General features: G+C 42.7%; 1 protein-coding gene across 5 annotated transcripts in view; it reads right to left on the reverse strand.

The window, feature by feature from the left end:
* Nucleotides 1-19,514, reverse strand: part of CCNT1 (cyclin T1) — a 34,379-nt gene extending 14,865 nt beyond the window's left edge. For 3 of the 5 annotated variants that reach the window (XR_012420185.1, XM_005570717.5, XM_074006755.1), the window contains exons 1-3: nt 19,296-19,514; nt 16,150-16,231; nt 6,603-6,731 (exon numbers count right to left, since the gene is read on the reverse strand). Coding sequence is in view for 2 of the 5 variants with exons in the window: in XM_005570717.5 (XP_005570774.2) it covers nt 6,603-6,731; nt 16,150-16,231; nt 19,296-19,456 (372 nt within the window). In the remaining 3 variants the exon portion in view is untranslated. The remainder of the gene's footprint in view (nt 1-6,602; nt 6,732-16,149; nt 16,232-19,295) is intronic. The other 2 variants (XM_045365155.3, XM_074006756.1) reach the window with 1 other exon arrangement.
* Between the last annotated feature and the right edge of the window lie 433 nt (nt 19,515-19,947).

The following is a 19,947-nucleotide window of genomic DNA, read 5'->3' on the forward strand; positions in this document are numbered from 1 at the left end:
GTAAGCATTTAATTGATATCAAACATTTGACTCCTATTAGACCTTCCCCTTTGGGTCCATGCTAGGTTTCTAAAAAGTAGCAAAAGAGTTCAAAGGAAAAGGTAATAAGAAAATTCGCTCAGATTTCTGCCAGACAAAGCTACAGCCACTAGCCCCATGTAGCCATTCATCACTTGAAATGTAGCTAGTCTAAATTGAAACGTGCTATAACCATAAAATAAAGTGGATTTTTTAGACAGTTAAAAAATAAAGAATGGGCCAGGTGCGGTGGCTCATGCCTGTAATCCCAGAACTTAGGGAGGCTGAAGCGGCTATATCATGAGGTTAGGAGTTCAAGACCAGCCTGGCCAATATGGTGAAACCCTGTCTCTACTAAAAATAAAAATAAAAAAAAAAAACCAGCTGGGCGTGATGGTGGGTGTGAACCTTGGCCTGTTCCATAGAGTGAATGCAGGTAGTAATCCCAGCTATTCAGGAGGCTGAGGCAGAGAATTGCCTAAACCCGGGAGGTAGAGGTTGCAGTGAGCTGAGATCATGCCACTGCACTCCAGCCTGGGCGACAGAGCGAGACTCCATCTCAAAAAAAGAAAAAATAAAAGAAGTAGCGAGGCATGGTTGCTCACATCTGGAATTCTAACACTTAGGGAGGCCAGTGTGGGAGGATTCTTTGAACGTCAAGAGTTCAAGACCAGCCCGGGCAACATGGTAAGACCCCCATCTCTACAAAAAAATAAAAATTAGCTGGCAGTGGTCGCATGCAGCTATAGTCCTAGCTACTTGGAAGGCTGAGGTGAAATGATCACCTGAGCCCAGGTGTATGAGGCTGCAGGAGGCTATAATCTTGCCACTGCACTCTATCCTGGGCAACAAAATGAGATTCTGTCTCAAAAAAACAGAGCTGGCTGGACGCAGTGGCTCACGCCTATAATCCCAGCACTTTGGGAGGCCGAGGCCAGTGGATCACCTCAGGTCGGGAGTTCAAGACCAGCCTGACCCACATGGAGAGACCCCGTCTCAACTAAAAATACAAAAAATTAGCCAGGCATTGTGGCGCATGCCTGTAATCCCAGCTATTCGGGAGGCTGAGGCAGGCGAATCGCTTGAACCGGGGAGGGGGAGATTGTGGTAAGCCAAAATTGCGCCATTGCACTCCAGCCTAGGCAACAAGAGAGAAACTCCGTCTAAAAAATTTTAAAAAGTAGAGCTGGGCAGGGTGGCTCATGCCTATAATCCCAGCCTTTGGGAGGCCGAGGTTGGCAGATCACTTGAGTCCAGGAGATAAAGACCAGTCTGGGCAACATAGCGAGACCCTGTCTCTATCTAAAATACAAAAATTAGGCCAGGCGCGGTGGCTCACACCTGTAATCCAAGCACTTTGGGAGGCCAAGGTGGGCAGATCACGAGGTCAGGAGTTCAAGACCAGCTTGACCAACATGGTGAAACCCCGTCTCTACTAAAAATACAAAAAAAATTAGCCGGGCATGGTGGTAGATGCCTGTAGTCCCAGCTACTCAGGAGACTGAGGGAGGAGAATCACTTGAACCCAGAAGGTGGAGGTTGCAGTGAGCCAAGACTGCGCCACTGCACTCCAGCCTGGGTGACAAAGCAAGACTCCATCTTAAAAAAAAAAAAAAAAAAAAATTAGCTGGGCATGGTGGTGCACACCTATAGTCCTAACTACTTTGGGAGCTGAGGCACGAGTATCACTTGAACCTGGGAGGCCGAGGTTGCCATAAGCCGAGATCACACCACTGCACTCCAGCCTGCACAACACAACGAGTCTCTCAAAAAAAAAAAAAAAAAAAAAGTAAAATAACCCATTAATAACTTTTTAACATTGATTATATGCTAAAATGCCCATGTATTAGACATACTGGGTTAAATATATGTATTTATGTCAAATATCTATTGCATTATACATTTATATGTTAAATATATACTTTATATATAATCATTTTATTGTATATTATATATATAGTTTTCTTTTTTAAAAACTAGGATTTTAATGAAATTTAATGAAAAGTTAAAAATTTTAAATTAAATATGTGGCTCCCACTATATTTCTATTGGACAGTACTGGTCTAGAGCTCTAAGAAAATGAGACCTGGGTCAGTAGTTAAAAGACCTAAATTACAGTTCGCTTTCTCTTAAGGAAACAGGAACCCAGGATAGCCATGGTAACATCATTTTAAAAATCATCTTCATCTTACAACTACCAAGGCACATTCCTTGCAAGTCATGACCCATGGTCATAAGACATTTGCAGCTAAGGAAGTAGCTTAATAATGCCTGCAAGAACAAACTACAACAACAACAAAATGTCCAGATATCTTGAAAGCACAAAATATATGCTTTTTAAATATAGTTATGCTTTGATGTGCTTACACACTAAAATGCCAAAGATCGTTTTCTTTAAATCAACAAAATAATACATTTTGTCACAATGTCAACCCACTTGCATGTAGACATAGCTTAGCTTTTACACAGAGAAGATGCCTATATAAGAAATGCTTAAGAGGCTGGGCACAGTGGCTCACACCTGTAATCTCAGCACTTTGAGAGGCTGAGGCAGGCTGGTAGCTTGAACCCATGAGTAGAGACCAGTCTGGGCAACATGGCAAAATCTTGTCTCTACAAAAAAATAGAAAAATTAGCGGGGTATGGTGGTGTGTGCCTGTAGTCCCAACTATTTGGCATGCTGAAGTGTGAGGAGCAACTAAGCCCAGGCAGGTCAAGGATACACTGAGCCACCATCGTGCCACTGTACTCCAGTCTGATCAACAAGAGTACGATTTTGTCTCAAAAACTAAAATTTAATAAAAAAAAAAAAAAAAGAAATGCTTAAAACAAAGATGAAACATTCCTTCTCCTGCTTTCTGAGGACTCCCTACTCTGTAACTGCATAGCTTTCAATCGACTATCTTCTCACTGCACTCTGTGACGCAACTTGAACTCCTTCCTGCATGAAATCCAAGAACCTTCTCTTGGGGTCTGGATCAAGATCCCCCTTTTCATAACTTTATGATTTGAATATGTCAATAAGGACTTAAAACTATACTAGTTTCTCCTTTCCATATAGAGGAGAAAACATCTCCCTAACCAACTCACAAGAACTGCAGACTCAGGTGAGAAGTTACATAAATACACTTTCGAGAAGAAAAAAGTGTGGATTATTTTATTTTTGTTTAATTTTGTTAACTCAATTCTATAGACCAATGGCATTTACTAGTCTCAAACCTAAACAAAGTCCAGAGCAATCACTCTTTCCACAAGAGCTACTGGTATGGCTTAAACAGAAAAACGAATGAAGACACTGCTATGCAAACATTATTAGGAAGGACTATTACTAAAAACAAACAAAAATCTCCCCTGCCACCCAAAAAATCTTTCTACAACATGATCAGAAGAAAACACACAATTCCATTTATTTATTTCATAAAGGACAAGCCGCACATTCATTGTAAGAGACTTAAATAATGTAGTCTCACCACAAATACATTATTTTTCTCCAATCGCTTACAAGTGTCAGACCTCTCAATTTATCATCACTCCCCAATCACTGGCTTCTAAAAGCAGGAGAGAGTTTTCCTTCTATTTTATTTTATATATTTTATTTACATCTTATTTTATTTTTAGAGTTTGGCTCTGTCACCAAGGCTAGAGTGTAATGGTGCCATCTCAGCTTACTGCAACCACTGCCTCCCAGGCTCAAGCAATCCTCCCACCTCAGCCTCCCGAGTAACTGGGACCACAGTCATGCACCACCATGCCCAGCTAATTTCTGTATTTTTGGTAGAGAAGGGGTTTTACCATGTTGCCCAAGCTGGTCTTGAACTCCTGGGCTCAAGCAATCCTCCCATCTCAGCCTCCCAATGCGCTGGGATTACAGGCATGAGCCACCATGTCCAGCCTTTTCCTTCTTTAATAAAGTCAAAAAAGGATGGAAGAAAACAAAAAAAGCCCTGTGTACATGTGCAGGATAAAGATCTGAAAGAATACATATCAAACAGTAATTGGCACTATCTTCCTAGGAGAAAAGGCCAACTTTAACTTTAAATGTTTCTTAAGTGTTTGAATTCTTTTATCATAAGCATAAGTAATTTTTATAATTTTCTTTAAGTTAAAAAAATAGACCAGGAGCAGTGGCTCACACCTGTAATCCCAGCACTTTGGGAGGCTGGGGCGGGCGAATCACCTGAGGTCGGGAGTTCAAGACCAGTCTGACCAACATGGAGAAACCCCGTCTCTACTAAAAATACAAAATTAGCCAGGCGTGGTAGTACATGCCTGTAATCCCAGCTACTAGGGAGGCTGAGGCAGGAGAATCGCTTGAATCTGCGAAGAAGAGGTTGTGGTGAGCCAAGATCACGCCACTGCACTCCAGCCTGGGCAACAAGAGCGAAACTCCCAACTCGGGAAAAAAAAAAAAAAAAAAAAGTTAAAAAAATAACTAGTAACACTACTAATTTAAGAATCCATAACAAAAATTTATAACAATACTTTTCAGCCAGGTGCAGTGGCTCACGCCTGTAATCCCAGCACTTGGGAAGCCAACGGGGTGGATTACTTGAGCTCAGGACGTCGAGAACAGCCTGGGCAACATGGTGAAACCCCATCTCTACAAATACTAGCTAGGCATGGTGGCACACACCTAGTCCCAGCCACTCAGGAAGCTGAGGTCGGCGGGATCACTGAGCCCGGGAGGTCGAGGCCACAATGAGCCATGATCACACTACTGGACTCCAGCCAGGGCAACAGAGCGAGACCTTGTCTCAAAAAAAAAAAAAAAAAGAATATTTTTCATAACATTTATAGTGATGAAAAGCTAAAACTGTCTAGACTTCTTCATGGAGAATGGTTAAAACTACATACATTCACATATATGTCATCAAATACTAGCCAGACATTTTTAAAAAGTAGAGAATCCATCAGATGGGAAAATATTTGGGATATAGGAAGCAAACAAAAACAAAACCAGAGACAAAATACATGCACACATAGCTATTTATACAAAAGAAACCACAAATAACAGTGGTTCATTAGTATACCTGTGCTTCAGTTGTCTCTCTAACAGGGGGTCCATGGCCTGTCATGAACTAAGCCGCACAGCAGGAGTTGAGCGGCAGACGAGTGAGTGAAGCTTCATCTGTATTTACAGCCGCTTCCCATCATTCACATTGCCCAACCTGAGCTCCGCCTCTTGTCTGATCAGCCATGGCATTAGATTCTTATAGGAGTGCTTGAACCCTGTGGTGAACTGCCCACGCAAGGGATCTAATTTGCTGCTTTTTATGAGAATCTAATGCCTGATGATCTGTCACTGTCTCCCATCACCCCCAGGCGGGACCATCTAGTTGCAGGAAAGGAAGCTCAGGGTGGCCGGGGGCAGTGGCTCACGCCTGTAATTCCAGCACTTTGGGAGGCTGAGGCAGGCAGATCACAAGGTCAAGAGATCAAGACCAGCCTGCCAACATGGTGAAACCCTGTCTCTACTAAAAATACAAAAATAAGCTAGGTGTGGTGGCATGCACCTGTAGTCCCACCTACTCGGGAGGCTGAGGCAGCAGAATCACTTAAACCCGGGAGGCGGAGGTTGCAGTGAGCCAAGATCGCGCCACTGCACTCCAGCCTGGTGACAAAAGCGAGACTCCGTCTCAAAAAAAAAAAAGAGAGAGAGACGCTTAGGGCTCCCACTGATTCTACATTATGGTGAGTTATATAATTATTTCATTATGTATAACAATATAATAATAACAAATAAAATGAACAATAAATGTAATGTGCTTGAATCATCCCAAAACCATCTCCAATCCCACCCTCTCTCTGTCCATGTAAAAACTGTCTCCCATGAAACCAGTCCTGGGTGCCAAAAAACGTCTGGGACCATTGGTCTAGAATTTATCTGAGAAATACTTTCTTCTTCATTTTTCTGTATTTTCAAATTTTACTGCAACAAATACACAACTTTTGCCATAAAATTTATGTTTCATTTTGTTTTTCAGACAGGGTCCTGGCACTGTTGCCTGCAGTGGTATGATCATGGCTCACTGCAGCCTCAACATCCCATGCTCAAGCAACCCTCCCACCTCAGTCTCCCAAGTAGCTGGGACTAAAGATGTGAGCCAGCATGTCCAGGTTTTTTTTTTTTTCTTTTTTTGTAAAAAGGATGTTTCACTTTGTTGCCAGAGCTGGTCTTGAACTGGACTCAAGCAATTGTCCTGCCTCAGCCTCCCAAAGTGTTGGGATTACAGGCATGAGCCACTACATCTGGCTTTTTTTTTTTTTTTTCCATAGAGACAGGGTCTTGCTATGTTGTCCAGGCTGGTCTTGAACTTCTGGCCTAAAGTGATTCTCCCACCTTACCCTCCCAAAGTGCTAGGATTACAGGTGTGAGCCACCACCATACCCAGCCTGAATTTTTATTGTTAAGGAAAACACAAACACTAAAAGGTTCTTTTAATAACCCCAAATCAAACTTCAATAAATCAAAGTTATAAAATTAAGTTGCATCAAAATATATAAAGATCCTGGCATGCTTGGGAGTACGGTAAAAAAAAGAAAGAAAAAGATTAAGAAAAACAGATGGGTAATTAATCTCCTACCTCACTTCTAGTATCAGGAAGGGATTCCTGAGGATGGAGACAAGTATGTGCTACTTTGATGACATGTTCCAATTTTTTGGGCTGCTCCTCCACTTTAGCTGCTAGAAACAAGGCTGCTGGAGCCACAGACTGAATGAAGAGAAAATAAATCATATTTATTACCAATGTATTCATTTATAGATCAAGATAGATCCAAAGAGGAGCTAAGTCTCAAATCAAGTTATTTACTTGCCTCGACTTTGTCACCTCTTTACCCTTTCCCCCCAGCTTCTAGCATCTTCCCCTCTCCTATCCATTAATCCATGTCACTTCTAAACACCAATTATTTGACAAACTCTCATTAAAAGCTATCTATGGGAGAAGCTACTAGATGTAAACAGACAGTTTTCTATTTAAAATGAGATTCTTTATTAAGTTTGTATCAAATCACTCAATACGTCTTTTAAGGAGTAAACTGAAACGTCCAGAATACACAAATCCATATAGAGAAAAAGTTTAGTGGTTGCCAGGAGCTGGGGAGAGGGGAGTATAGGAATAACTGCTAATAGGTGAGGGGTGATGTAAATGTTCTGGAATTAGATTGTGTTGATAGTTGCACAATTTTGTGCATATACTAAAAACCAGTGAACTATATAATTTAAACAAATGAATTTAATTGTATGTGAATTGCATCTCAATTACTTATACATATCAAATCTTTCAAAAATACAAAGCATGGCATTATATGCAAGGCATTATTTATAAAAAGCATTAAGAGGGAAAAATTGAAGTCAATACACAAGTAGATAACAAACTTTATAAAAGATTAGAGCAATATGACATAAATGTAGCCTGGTGATCTTGGAAACTTCAGGAAGTAGAACTTTTCTTGAATATTAAGAATATTTCAATGAATCAAAGATGGTAATGTTAAGAGCTATAATTCACCAGGAGTCAAAGAAATACATAAATAATTTTACAGAATTTAAACATATATTTCATTTTACTGACTAGAACTGATATTCTAATACTTATTTGTAACTCTGATGTCATCTATGCCATACTTTTCTAGAATAAGTTTTTCTCCACAAATTCAACTCATAGTAATCATTTCAGACAAGACCATAGGAGACAAAAATAATTTAAAACAAAATTTTTTTAGGCCAGGTACAGTGGTTCAAAGTCTATAATCTCAGCACTTTGGGAAGCAGAGGCGGGCGATCACTTGAGCCCAGAAGTCCGAGACCAGCCTGGGCAACACAGTGAGAGACTCCATCTCCATACACACATTAAAAAGAATTGTTTTAAGTAAACATAGTGATTCATTTCCTTCACATTTGTTTCAGATGAATATGAAGCATACTACATATATATTCCTCAGACTTTAGGATAAACAAAACAGGATCAGAGAAAAATGGGTATGAACAAAGGTATTTTGATCAGGGAATAAAGCACATTTTCAACACTAAACTGAGTAGTTAAATAAATTAGATAATCGGATGTGGAACACAAATTTTTTTTCTTTTTTTTTTTTTTTTGAGACAGCATCTCACTCTGTCACCCAACTGCAGTGCAGTGGTGTCATAATCACAGTTTCACTCAACCTGTGGAAGGCTGATATATTCCCATCTCAGCCTTTGAAGTAGCTGGGATCACAGGCACACGCTACCACACCCAGTTAATTTATTTTTATTTTTAATAGAGATGGGGTCGCCCTACATTGTCCAGGCTGCTCAAACTCCTGGGCTCAAGTGATTCTCCTGTCTCTGCCTCCCAAACTCCTAGGATTACAGGTGTGAGTCACCTCACCCAGCCAAGATTCTTAACAAGAGTGACACTAAAGATTTTGAAAAACAGTTTAAAAAATGTTTATGACAAATGTATGTAACTATTATGTACATATGATAATTAATAAAAATAAATTTTTAAAACAAAGTAATATTTAGAAGGAGTAATCTGGTGGTAGGTAGAACTAGGAGAAAAGGATGGGATACATTAAAAGTTAATTCAGGCTGCGTGTCGTGGCTCACGCCTGTAATCCCAGCATTTTGGGAGGCTGAGGCGGCGGATCACTTGAAGTCAGGAATTCAAGACCAGCCTGGCCAACATGGTGAAACCCCATCTCTACTAAAAACACAAAAATTAGCCAGGCATGGTGACACACACCACCACTAGGGAGTCTTCTAGTAGGGTAGTCCCACTTAAGAATAACTGCCCGAACCCAGGAGGCAGGGGTTCAAGTGAGCCAATATCATGCCATTGTACACCAGCCTGGGCAACAGAGCAGTACTGTCTCAAAAAATAAAATGAAAGTTAACTTAAATAATAATTTAGGCATTAGGACATAAAGTTTAGAGTACTTTGGGAGGCCAAAGCAGGAGAATCACTTGAGCTCAAAGTTCGAGATCAGCCTGGGTAACACAGTGAGACCCTGTCTCTGTTTTTTAAAAATTATTTTAAAATATAGAAAAAATGATTCTAAAAAGTTTAGAGTAGGCCGGGCATGGCGGCTGATGCCTGTAATCCCAGCACTTTGGGAGGCCGAGGTGGGCAGATCACCTGAGGTCAGGAGTTCAAGAACAGGCTGGCCAACATGGTAAAAGCCCATCTCTACTAAAATTACAAAAATTAGCCAGGAGCGGTGGTGCACGCCTGTGGTCCCAGCTACTTGGGAGGCTGAGGCAGGAGAATAGCTTGAACCCAGGAGGCAGAGGTTGCAATGAGCCAAGATCATGCCATTGCACTCCAACCTGGGCCGCACAGCAAGACTCTATCTCAAAAAAAAAAAAAAGTTTAGAGTAGACACTAGCAGTAGAAACAAAGGAAAAAAGAAACACAGGCATCACTTTGTAAAGCTAATAGAGCTGCACTAAATATATGTACATGTATTTGCACACAAAGAAAAAATTCTAATGGGATATATTCTAAAATGTTAACAGGATTATCTATTTCCTGTCCTCTTCCAATTTTATGATAATTTAAAAAGTATATATTTAGGCTGGGCTCAGTGGCTCACACCTGTAATCCCAGCACTTTAGGAGGCCAAGGCAGGCAGATCATGAGGTCAGGAGATCGAGACCATCCTTGCTAACATGGTGAAACCCTGTCTCTACTAAAAATACAAAAAATTAGCCGGGCGTGGTGGCGGGTGCCTGTAGTCCCAGCTAGTTGGGAGGCTGAGGCAGGAGAATGGCACGAACCCGGGAAGCAGAGCTTGCAGTGAGCCAAGGTCACACCACTACACTCCAGCCTGGGTGACAGAGCGAGACTCCATCTCAAAAAAAACAAAACAAAACAAAAGTATATATTTATAAGGAGAGGAAAAAAATGGTAACATTATAAAATTAGCAAGACTTTATAGGCTGGGAGCAGACTCTTGCCTGTAATCCTAGCACTTTGGGAGGCTGAGACAGGAGGATCCCTTGAGCTCAAGCCTAAGCAACATAGCAAGACCTCATCTCTACAAAAAATCAAAAGGAAAATTCACTGGGCCTGGTGGCACTATAGTCCTGGTAAGGCAGGAGGATCACTTGAGCCCAGCAGATGGAGGCTGCAGTGAGATATGATTGCACCACTGCACTCCAGCCTGGCCTAGGTGACAGAGTAAAACCCTATCTTGGGGAGGGGGGACTATAACTAACTGAACAAAGGGGAAAAGGACAAGTCAAAGACTATACTAAGGTTTTAAGTCTACTAGGAACTAAAAGTTCCTAGTAGGCATAAACTAATAAAACCAAAATAAAACTAAACTCATTTATGGCACCACTGCACTCCTGGGCAACAGAGGAGACTGTGTCTCAAAAAAAAAAAGAAAAAGAAAAAAAAAAAGAATTCAATAAATGTTTCTTAAAGTAATGAATATATGTTGTTTGTTAGGGTGGAAAGAAAAGGACCCTCACCTATAGTGCTGGAAACAACGTATAATGTATAATCTTTCATAGGGCAAACTGACACTACAAAAATTTTTATATATACTTGGGGCACAGCAATTCCACCTATAGGAACTTATATTAAAATGCTTCTATAAGTGCACTATATATATACACACAAGACTATCCCATGAAACATAACATACAATATAATAAACTAGAACAACCCAAATAGCTATCAACAAAGAGCTGCTTAAATAACCTACAGTAACTACACAGATACCATCTGGCAATTTAAAATAGTAAGAAATCCAAAAAATAATAATAATGAGAAATATGGAAAGATGTCCGATACACACTGTTACATGATAAAGGCAAGCTGTGCAACAGTAGCATAGCAAGATGTGATTTTTTAATAGAAATACATAAATGCTAGTTTATGTGCACAGAAAAATATCTGGGCCACTATATACAAAACCTTTATCAATGGTTATCTCTGGGTGGGATTACAGAGTAGTTTTCACTTTCCACATATATTTCTGTACTGTCTTAATTTTTACCATGGGAATTTATTATAATACTTTTGGGGTTTTTTGTTTTTTTTTTTTTTTTTTGAGATGGAGTCTCACTGTGTCGCCCAAGCTGGAGTGCAATGATGTGATCTCAGCTCACTGCAACCTTCACCACCCGGGTTCAAGCGATTCTCCTGCCTCAGCCTTCCGAGTGAGTAGCTGGGACTACAGGTGTATGCCACCATGCCCAGCTGATTTTTGCATTTTTAATAGAGACGGGGTTTCACCATGTTGGCCAGGATGGTCTTGACTCCTGACCTCAAATGATCCACCCAACTCGGCCTCCCAAAGTGCTAGGATTACAGGCCTGAGTCACCGCACCCAGCCTATACCTTTGTAACAAGAAACACACACACACACACACAAATGCCTGACAACTTGACAGGATATATAACATATCAATGCCACATTTATTATTAGACCACACTTAATGTATTAAGTCCTCTCACATTTAAATTTGGATTCATCACAGCTAAATTTAGAATTAACATGTTAAAAGATGATATTAAATCTAGAATCTGTTGATTCCAAAATGTGCCTAAAATCAATCCTCTAAAAAGGATCCACAACTTCATATTAATCAATGGATTCTGAAAAAGGTCATGACATTCAAAAGAATATCCCTATACTAGCCAAGTGCAGTGGCCCATGCCGCAATCCTAGCACTTTGGGAGACTGAGGTGGGAGGACAGCTTGAGGCCAGGAATTTGAGACCAGACTGGGCAACAGAGCGAGATCTCCTGTCTCTAAAAAATAAATATATATAAAATGTTTGAGGCTGGGGGCAGTGGCTCAGGCCTATAATCCCAGCACTTTGGGAGGCCGAGACGGGAAGATCATGAGGTCAGGAGATCGAGACCATCCTGGCTAATATGGTGAAACCCTGTCTTTACTAAAAATACAAAAAATGAGTCAGGTGCAGTGGCAGGCACCTGTAGTCCCAGCCACTCAGGAGGCTGAGGCAGGAGAATGGCGTGAACCCAGGGGGCAGAGCTTGCAGTGAGCCGAGATGGCGCCACTGCACTCCAGCCTGGGCAACAGAGTGAGACTCCGTCTCAAAAAAAAAAAAAAAAAAAAGTTTTAAAGAATCTCTCTATATTGGATAATTACCAGATCATCCATTCATTCAATAAGTTTACTGAAGTTGCTTTAGAGAATATACAAAAAAGGGAATTTCTGTCCTTGTTAAGCTTAACACATGTAATCCTAGCACTTTGGGAGGCCGAGGTAGGAGGATCACAAGGTCAGGATATCAAGACCATCCTGGCTAACATGGTGAAACCCCATCTCTACTAAAAATACAAAAAAAATTAGCCAGGCATGGTAGCAGGCGCCTGTAGTCCCAGCTATTCGGGAGGCTAAGGCAGGAGAATGACGTGAACCCGGGAGGTGGAGCTTGCAGTGAGCCGAGATCGGGCCACTGCACTCCAGCCTGGGGACAGAGCTAGACCCCGTCTCAAAAAAAAAAAAAAAAAAAAAAAAAAGAAATAAAAAGATACGGCCTGGCACGGTGGCTCATGGCTATAATTCCAGCACTTGGTAGCCGAGGCGGGTGGATTATGAGGTCAGGAATTCAAGACCACGCTGGCCAAGATGGTGAAACCCCGTCTCTACTAAAAATACAAAAATTAGCTGGGTGTGGGGGCGGGCGCCTGTAATCCCAGCTACTTGGGAGGCTGAGGCAGGAGAATTGCTTGAACCCAGGAGTCAGAAGTTGCAGTGAGCTGAGATCATGCCACTGCAATCCAGCCTGGGGGAAAGAGCAAGACTCCGGGTCTCAAAAAAAAAAAGATATAATTAAAAATACAAGGCTAGGCACAGTGGCTCACATCTGTAATCCCAGCACTCTGGGAGGATGAGGCGGGCGGATTACAAGGTCAGCAGTTTGAGACAAGCCTGGCCAACATAGCGAAACCCTGTCTACTAAAAATACAAAAATTAGCCAGGTGTGGTGGCGGGTATCTGTAGTCCTAGTTACTTAGGAGGTTGAGACTGGAGAATCGCTTGAACCTGGCAGGTGGAGGTTGCAGTGAGCTGAGATAACGCCACTGCACTCCAGCCTGGGTGACAGAGCAAGACTCTGTCTCAAAAATAAATAAATAAATTAATTAATTAATTAATTAATAAAAGATAAAAGCAGGGGAAAATATATATTAACCTATACATGAAGAGTGGACAAAATGATTTGAGATTTTCTTTTTTTGATTTGATATTTACTTCACCCCAGATTTCAAGTCTTTATCATAATAAAAGGGAAGTATAGAAAACTTTCAGAACTGGCAAAACAGCTAGGAATTTCCTCTTCAAATTTCACTTTGTAACTACTCGCTACCTTCTACTCTGGTGTTATCAGATAGCCTCGTTAAATGCTAACAGGCTTCTCTCTCTCTTAATAAGAAGGGTATACTCCCTGCAATCAAAGCCAGAGCACGGCTCCAGGGCATAACTAGAGGTACAGGGGCTAAGGGCAGAAGAAGGCCAGCCAGGGTGGATCATTAGCAAAAATCTTAGTTCACAAATCCAAAAAGTTTCCTGTGCAGTTACTCCCAATACTTTTTCTGCCAGTTTCTTACATTTCAGGAGCTATGTCCAGCTTCATAGACTCTCTTTCTACAGCATTAAAAAAATTACAAAAAATCTGAAAACCCACCATTCTAAGGATATGAAATAAGCATCCTCAAAGGCATAACCTTTTTCTTTTTGAGACAGAGGTTTGCTCTTGTCGCCTAGGCTGGAGTGCAATAGCAATCTCGGCTCACCACAACCTCGGCCTCCCCAGTTCAAGTGATTGCCTCAGCCTCCTGAGTAGCTGGGATTACAGGCATGAGACACCATGTCTGGCTAATTTTTGTTTTAGCAGAGATGGGGTTTCTCCATGTTGCTCAGGCTGGTCTCAAACTCCCGACCTCAGGTGATCCGCCCGCCTCGGCCTCCCAAAGTTCTGGGATTATAGGTGTAAGCCACCGCACCCAGCAGGATAACTTTGCCTTAAAAAAAAAAAGCGGCCGGGCGCGGTGGCTCATGCCTGTAATCCCAGCACTTTGGGAGGCCGAGACGGGCGGATCACGAGGTCAGGAGATCGAGACCATCCTGGCGAACACGGTGAAACCCCGTCTCTACTAAAAATACAAAAAAATTAGCTGGGCGTAATGGCGGGCGCCTGTAGTCCCAGCTACTTAGGAGGCTGAGGCAGGAGAATGGCGTGAACCCGGGAGGCAGGGCTTGCAGTGAGATGAGATCGCACCACTGCACTCCAGCCTGGGTGACTGAGCAAGACTCTGTCTCAAAAAAAAAAAAAAAAGGAGTGAAATATTTGACTCACAAATCCATATAAACTATATAGCCGGTACGGTGGCTCACACCTGGAATCCCAACACTTTGGGAGGCCGAGGCAGGCAGATCACCTGAGGTCAGGAGTTGAAAACCAGCCTGACCAACATGGTGAAACCTTGTCTCTATTAAAAATACAAAAATTAGCCAGGTGTGGTGGCACATGCCTGTAATCCCAGCTACTTGGGAGGCTGACGAAAGAGGACTGCTTGAATCTGCAAGGCAGATGTTACAATGAGCTGAGATCATGCCATTGCACTCCATCCTGGTCAACAAGAGCGAAACTCCATCTCAAAAAAAAAAAAAAATCAATGCATATGAAGTACTCAAGTTTATCCCTATTACCCTAGCATTCTATTAAGTAAATATAGTCGTTCCTAAAACTGGGATATCACTATGCATTCACTTCCAAGTCATTTATAATAATGTTAAATAGGACCATTTCAAATAGCAACAATGAAAAGATCACTATTTATAATTCCGTACAAAAAAATACAATTTCTTTATTAGTATTATTTTATTCTTCATGTTCTTTTAAAAATTTTTTTTACCTTTTTCTTTTTTTTTGTAAAAATGGGATCTTACCATGTTGCCCAGGCTGGTCTCAAACTCCTGGGCTCAATCAATCCTCCCACTTGGACCTCCCAAAGTGCTGTGATTATACATAAGAATGAGACACCACGCATAACCTATTTTTCATGTTCTTAAAAGTCATTTTCCCAGTTATTATTACATAATGTACCTTCCCCTCCAACTGCTGACTGGAATTTTATCAAAGGCTTTTGGAAAATCTAAGTAACTTACATTTACTTCTTTTGCTGTGACCATATTTTATAAACTACTTCAAAATTAACACCACAAATGGCGGCTTATGCCTGTAATCCCAACATTTTAGAAGGTGGAGGCGGAAGGATCCCTTGAGCCCTGGAGTTTGAGACCAGGCTGGGCAACATAGGGAGACCCTATCTCCACAAAAAAATTTTTTTAATTGCCAGGGATGGTGGCAGGCCTGTGGTCCCAGTCACTTGGGAGGCTAAGGCAGGAGGACTGCTTGAGACCAGAAGGTTAAGGCTGCAATGAACTATAATCAAACCACTGCACTCCACCATGGACAACAGGGCAAGACCCTGCCTGTCTCCCTGCCCCAGCAAGAAAAATAAAGCTATACCTAAATTACACATGATTTCCCCTTTAATGTTACTCCTCCAATCTCAAAATGTTGACTTTAGATGTCTGATAATCTGTTTTTGGGGGTTTTTTTGGGGACAGGGTCTCACTCTGATGCCCAGGCTGGAGTGCAGTGACTCGATCTTGGCTCACTGCATCCTCAACTCCCTGAGTTCAAGCAATCCTCTTGCCAGCCTCTGGAGTAGCTGAGACCACAGATGCATACCACCACACCCAGCTACTTGGTTTTTGTTTTTGTTTTGATATTTTGTAGAAATTAGGTCTCATTATGTTGCCCAGGCTGGTTTTGAACTCCTGGGCTCAAGTGATCCTCCCATCTCCGTCTCTCAAAGTGTGGGATTACAGTTGTGAGCCACTGCACCCGGCCTAATCTACTTTAGAGAATTGACATGGATGTACTATAAATCCACTAGACAAGCAGACACTTAACAGGAAAAATGAAAAGCTGGATTCAGAACAGCAACACAGCGCATAATGAAACTGATCAACCCTAAATTCTAAAGTTCAAGTCACAGTTCAGTAGCAAAGACCAACCACAAATGGAACAGGTAGTTGGAATCAATCACAAAAGGATTACACCATTAAAAAAAAAAAAAAAATTATACTTACATTTCCAGGAAACTGTGTGAAGGACTGAATCATGTAGAATCGATGCATGTATACTATAGCAGTGTTGATAGTCAATTGCGAGCTGAAGAGTTCAAGTTAAGATCCAAAAACAGGCAGGTATAATTCTGGAAAAGATAACCTCTATCTCCCTCCCAAAAGGATGAAATGGCCAAGCAAGTAGATGCTACTAAATGAAAATCATACTTATCTCTCCAAATCAAAGAATATGTCTGTTTTCTTTCACCAAATTACTAATCACCAACTGACACTTATTACAATGGCTTACACATAACAAATATTTAATATAAATGTACTGAATGAATAAACAAACATATCAAGATGCATGGATCTAGACAGAGTTTTAAAAAAACTATATAAGGCGGCCGGGTGCGGTGGCTCACTCCTGTAATCTCAACACTTTGGGAAGCCGAAGGGGGTGCAGATCACCTGAGGTCAGGAGTTCGAGACCAGCCTGACCAACACGGAGAAACCCCGTCTCTACTAAAAATAGAAAATTAGCTGGGCGTGGTGGGGCATGCCTGTAATCCCAGCTACTCGGGAGGTTGAGGCAGGAGAATCGCTTGAAACGGGAGGCGGAGGTTGCGGAGAGCCAAGATCACACCATTGCACTCCAGCCTGGGCAACAAGAACAAAACTCCACCTCCAAAAAAAAAAAAAAAACCAATTTATAAGGCCTGGCTGGGCACGGTGGTTCACACCTGTAATCCCAGGACTTTGGGTAGAGGCAGAGGCAGGTGGATCACCTGAGGTCAGGAGTTTGAGACCAGTTTGGGCAACATGGCGAAACCCCTCCTTGACTAAAAACACAAAAATTAGCCAGGCATGGTGGCAGATATCTATAATCTAATATGATTTACAGCGCCCACCCTGATCTGGCCCATAGGTATGTCTCCACTACCTCTCTCACCTGCTAAACTCCATCAACTAAATTACTTTCTTTTTTTTTTTTTCAGACAGAGTCTCGTTCTGTCACCCAGGCTGAGTGCAGTGGCACAACCTCAGCTCGCTGAAACCTTCACCTCCTGGGATCAAGCAATTCTCCTGCCTCAGCCTCCCAAGTAGCTGGGACTACCGGCTGGGCCACCATGCCTGGCTAATTTTTGTATTTTTAGTAGAGATGGGGTTTCACCTTGTTGGCCAGGCTGGTGTCGAACTCCTGACCTCAAGTGATCCGCCCGCCTCAGTCTCCCAAAGTGCTGGGATTACAGGCATGAGCCACCACAATCGGCCTAAATTATTTTCAGTTCCACTTCTCTCTGGCAACCAAGCCTTCTCATGTGGTGATCCACGGGACAGGAAACATCTGAAATGATCTGATAATTCATTAACTGAAGAAGAAGAAAAAACTTGTAAATGCCTTACTTCTAAAAACTTCAGTAGACAATATGGGGTAGAGAGATGATGCAGTCCCAAATTACAACAGCCTTTTTTTGAGGGGGCAGAGTCTCGCTCTGTCGCCCAGGCTGGAGTGCACTGGTACCATCTTGGCTCACTGAAACCTCTGCCTCCCAAATTCGAGCGATTCTCCTGCCTCAGCTTCCCCAGTAGCTGAGATTATAGGCACTCGCCACCAAACATGGCTAATTTTTGTATTTTTAGTAGGGACGGGGTTTCACCATTTTGGCCAGGCTGGTCTTGAAGTCCTGGCCTCAAGTGATCGACCCGCCTGGGCCTCCCAAAGTGCTGGTATTACAGGTGCGAGCCACCGCGCCTGGCTGACAACCTTAATGACAACACACATACAAAAAGGAAAGCGTTTTAAGGATACACTGAAATAGAATTTCGAACAAAAAGATTTACTCCGTACTGATAGGATGCTTAGGAAACACATCTGGACATCAGCAGGAAACAAACTGGCGATAAAAAAGACACCCATTTTGAGATGCACACACCCTTAAGATACAAACATTACTGTCAGCCACACATTTAAATAGAAGCTGCACCCAAGAAAATTTTCATACACAGAGTGGAAAGAACTTTAAAACTATACAAGTTTTCTCCACCACAAAATAAGTATATTTCCTGACAAACAAAAATATGTGGGAGAGGATACCTCATTTTTTTTTTAATTTTTTTTTCTGAGACGGAGTTTCACTATTGTTGCCCAAGCTGGAGTGTAGTGGCGCGATCTCGGCTCACTGCAACCTCCGCCTCCCGGGTTCAAGCGATTCTCCTGCCTCAGCCTCCTGACTAGCTGGGATTACAGCTGCCCGCCACTAAGCCGGGGTAATTTTTTGTATTTTTAGTAGACAGGGGTTTAATTATGTTGGCCAGGCTGGTCTCGAACTCCTGACCTCAGGTGATCCACCCGCCTCGGCCTCCCAGAAGTGCAGAGATTACAGGTGTGAGCCACCGCACCCGGCCGTTACCTCATTTTTGAAATAGAAAGAAAATGAAATACACACCACCACTCTAAGTAACTTAAGGACCCAGTATTTTGTAAACGATTTAAAACATTAGATTCGTGGGTAACCCCTACAAACGTAAACTAACATCTTTCCTCTGAAATTCTATAAAACAGCAGCTACTAATTGAGCATCTTAATGCAAAGCATTGTGATGGACACAGAATCAAACACAAGAGGTATCATCCCATTTTATAGACAAGACGACCAAGAATTTGACAGGTCACTTAAACAGCTAGCAGATGAGGAATGGATTTTGGACCAAGGCTGAGGCATTAATTCTAGACCACCCTTTATAAGACTTTCAGGTACTGAATTTCTCGAAATTTACACACTAGGTTTCGGAAGCAGCCCTCAACAGAGAAACCTCTGCCAGACCCAAACCCCTAGGGCACAGCGGAAAATGAGAAACTTAACGTCACCAGAGCCGATCAGAACACAATGAAGAGAGAGTTGGAAGGGCTGGTTAAAACACGAAGCCGGGAAGGATACGAATGCCCAGCAAGGTTGGTGGCACGGGTGAGCGAGCGGGAAATCAACTCCGCCTCGCTTCCCTAGCGCGAACTGAGTTTCAGCCCGCCCCATCGTGGGCTCTCCCAACTAGACATCCAGCTTCTGCCCACCTTCTTCCCCACTTTCGTCCCCCACCAGAGCCTGAGACCTAGACGCCAGAGCATGGCGGGACCAACTCAAAGGCCGAAGGCCTAGGCCGCAAGGATACACGTTAAGACGCTGCCCCATGTCCTGGAGCAGATTGGCCGCCTGCTGGCGATAAGAAAGTTCTTTATCTGGGTCCACACCAAATCGACGGGATGGGCTATTTTCCAGCTGTTCTCGAGTGAAATACCACCGTTTGTTGTTGTTCTTCCTGTCTCCCTCCATAATGCTTCAACCAGAAGGCAGCGGCGGAGGCTGCAAACACTTCCCAGCGTCACCTAAGTAGCGACCCACATCCGCTGTGCGGGGGCAACTGCGACTTGACGAACTTCCGCTAAGCGTCGACCGCCGGGTTGTGACTCTCTTCCGTAAAGAAAGCAAAAGTCAAAGGACCTACTTCCGGAATGCACCTCGCGACACCCCGTAGCCGAGTTAACAGCCAATATGCGACGAGAAAAAAACCTTGAGGCGAGGACGCAGGCGCGTCACGTGACCCTTGGGAGGTGGCGTGGGCTTAGAAGTTCTCGCTTAAAAACCATGAATCTTCCCGCGAGAACCGGATTGAGCGTTGGCGCCCGGGGTTAGGTTGTGAGGTCGCAATTGTAGTGGTATGAGGCGCCCGCCCACGCGCCGCTTGGTGGTTCTTAGGAGAACTTAGTTTGTGACTGCAGTGGTGATATAAAATGGGGCAGATGGACCGCGCGCGGTGGTTCACG

This window comes from Macaca fascicularis, chromosome 11 (assembly GCF_037993035.2).
Source record: "Macaca fascicularis isolate 582-1 chromosome 11, T2T-MFA8v1.1".
In the NCBI taxonomy this organism is placed as follows: Eukaryota; Metazoa; Chordata; class Mammalia; order Primates; family Cercopithecidae; genus Macaca; species Macaca fascicularis.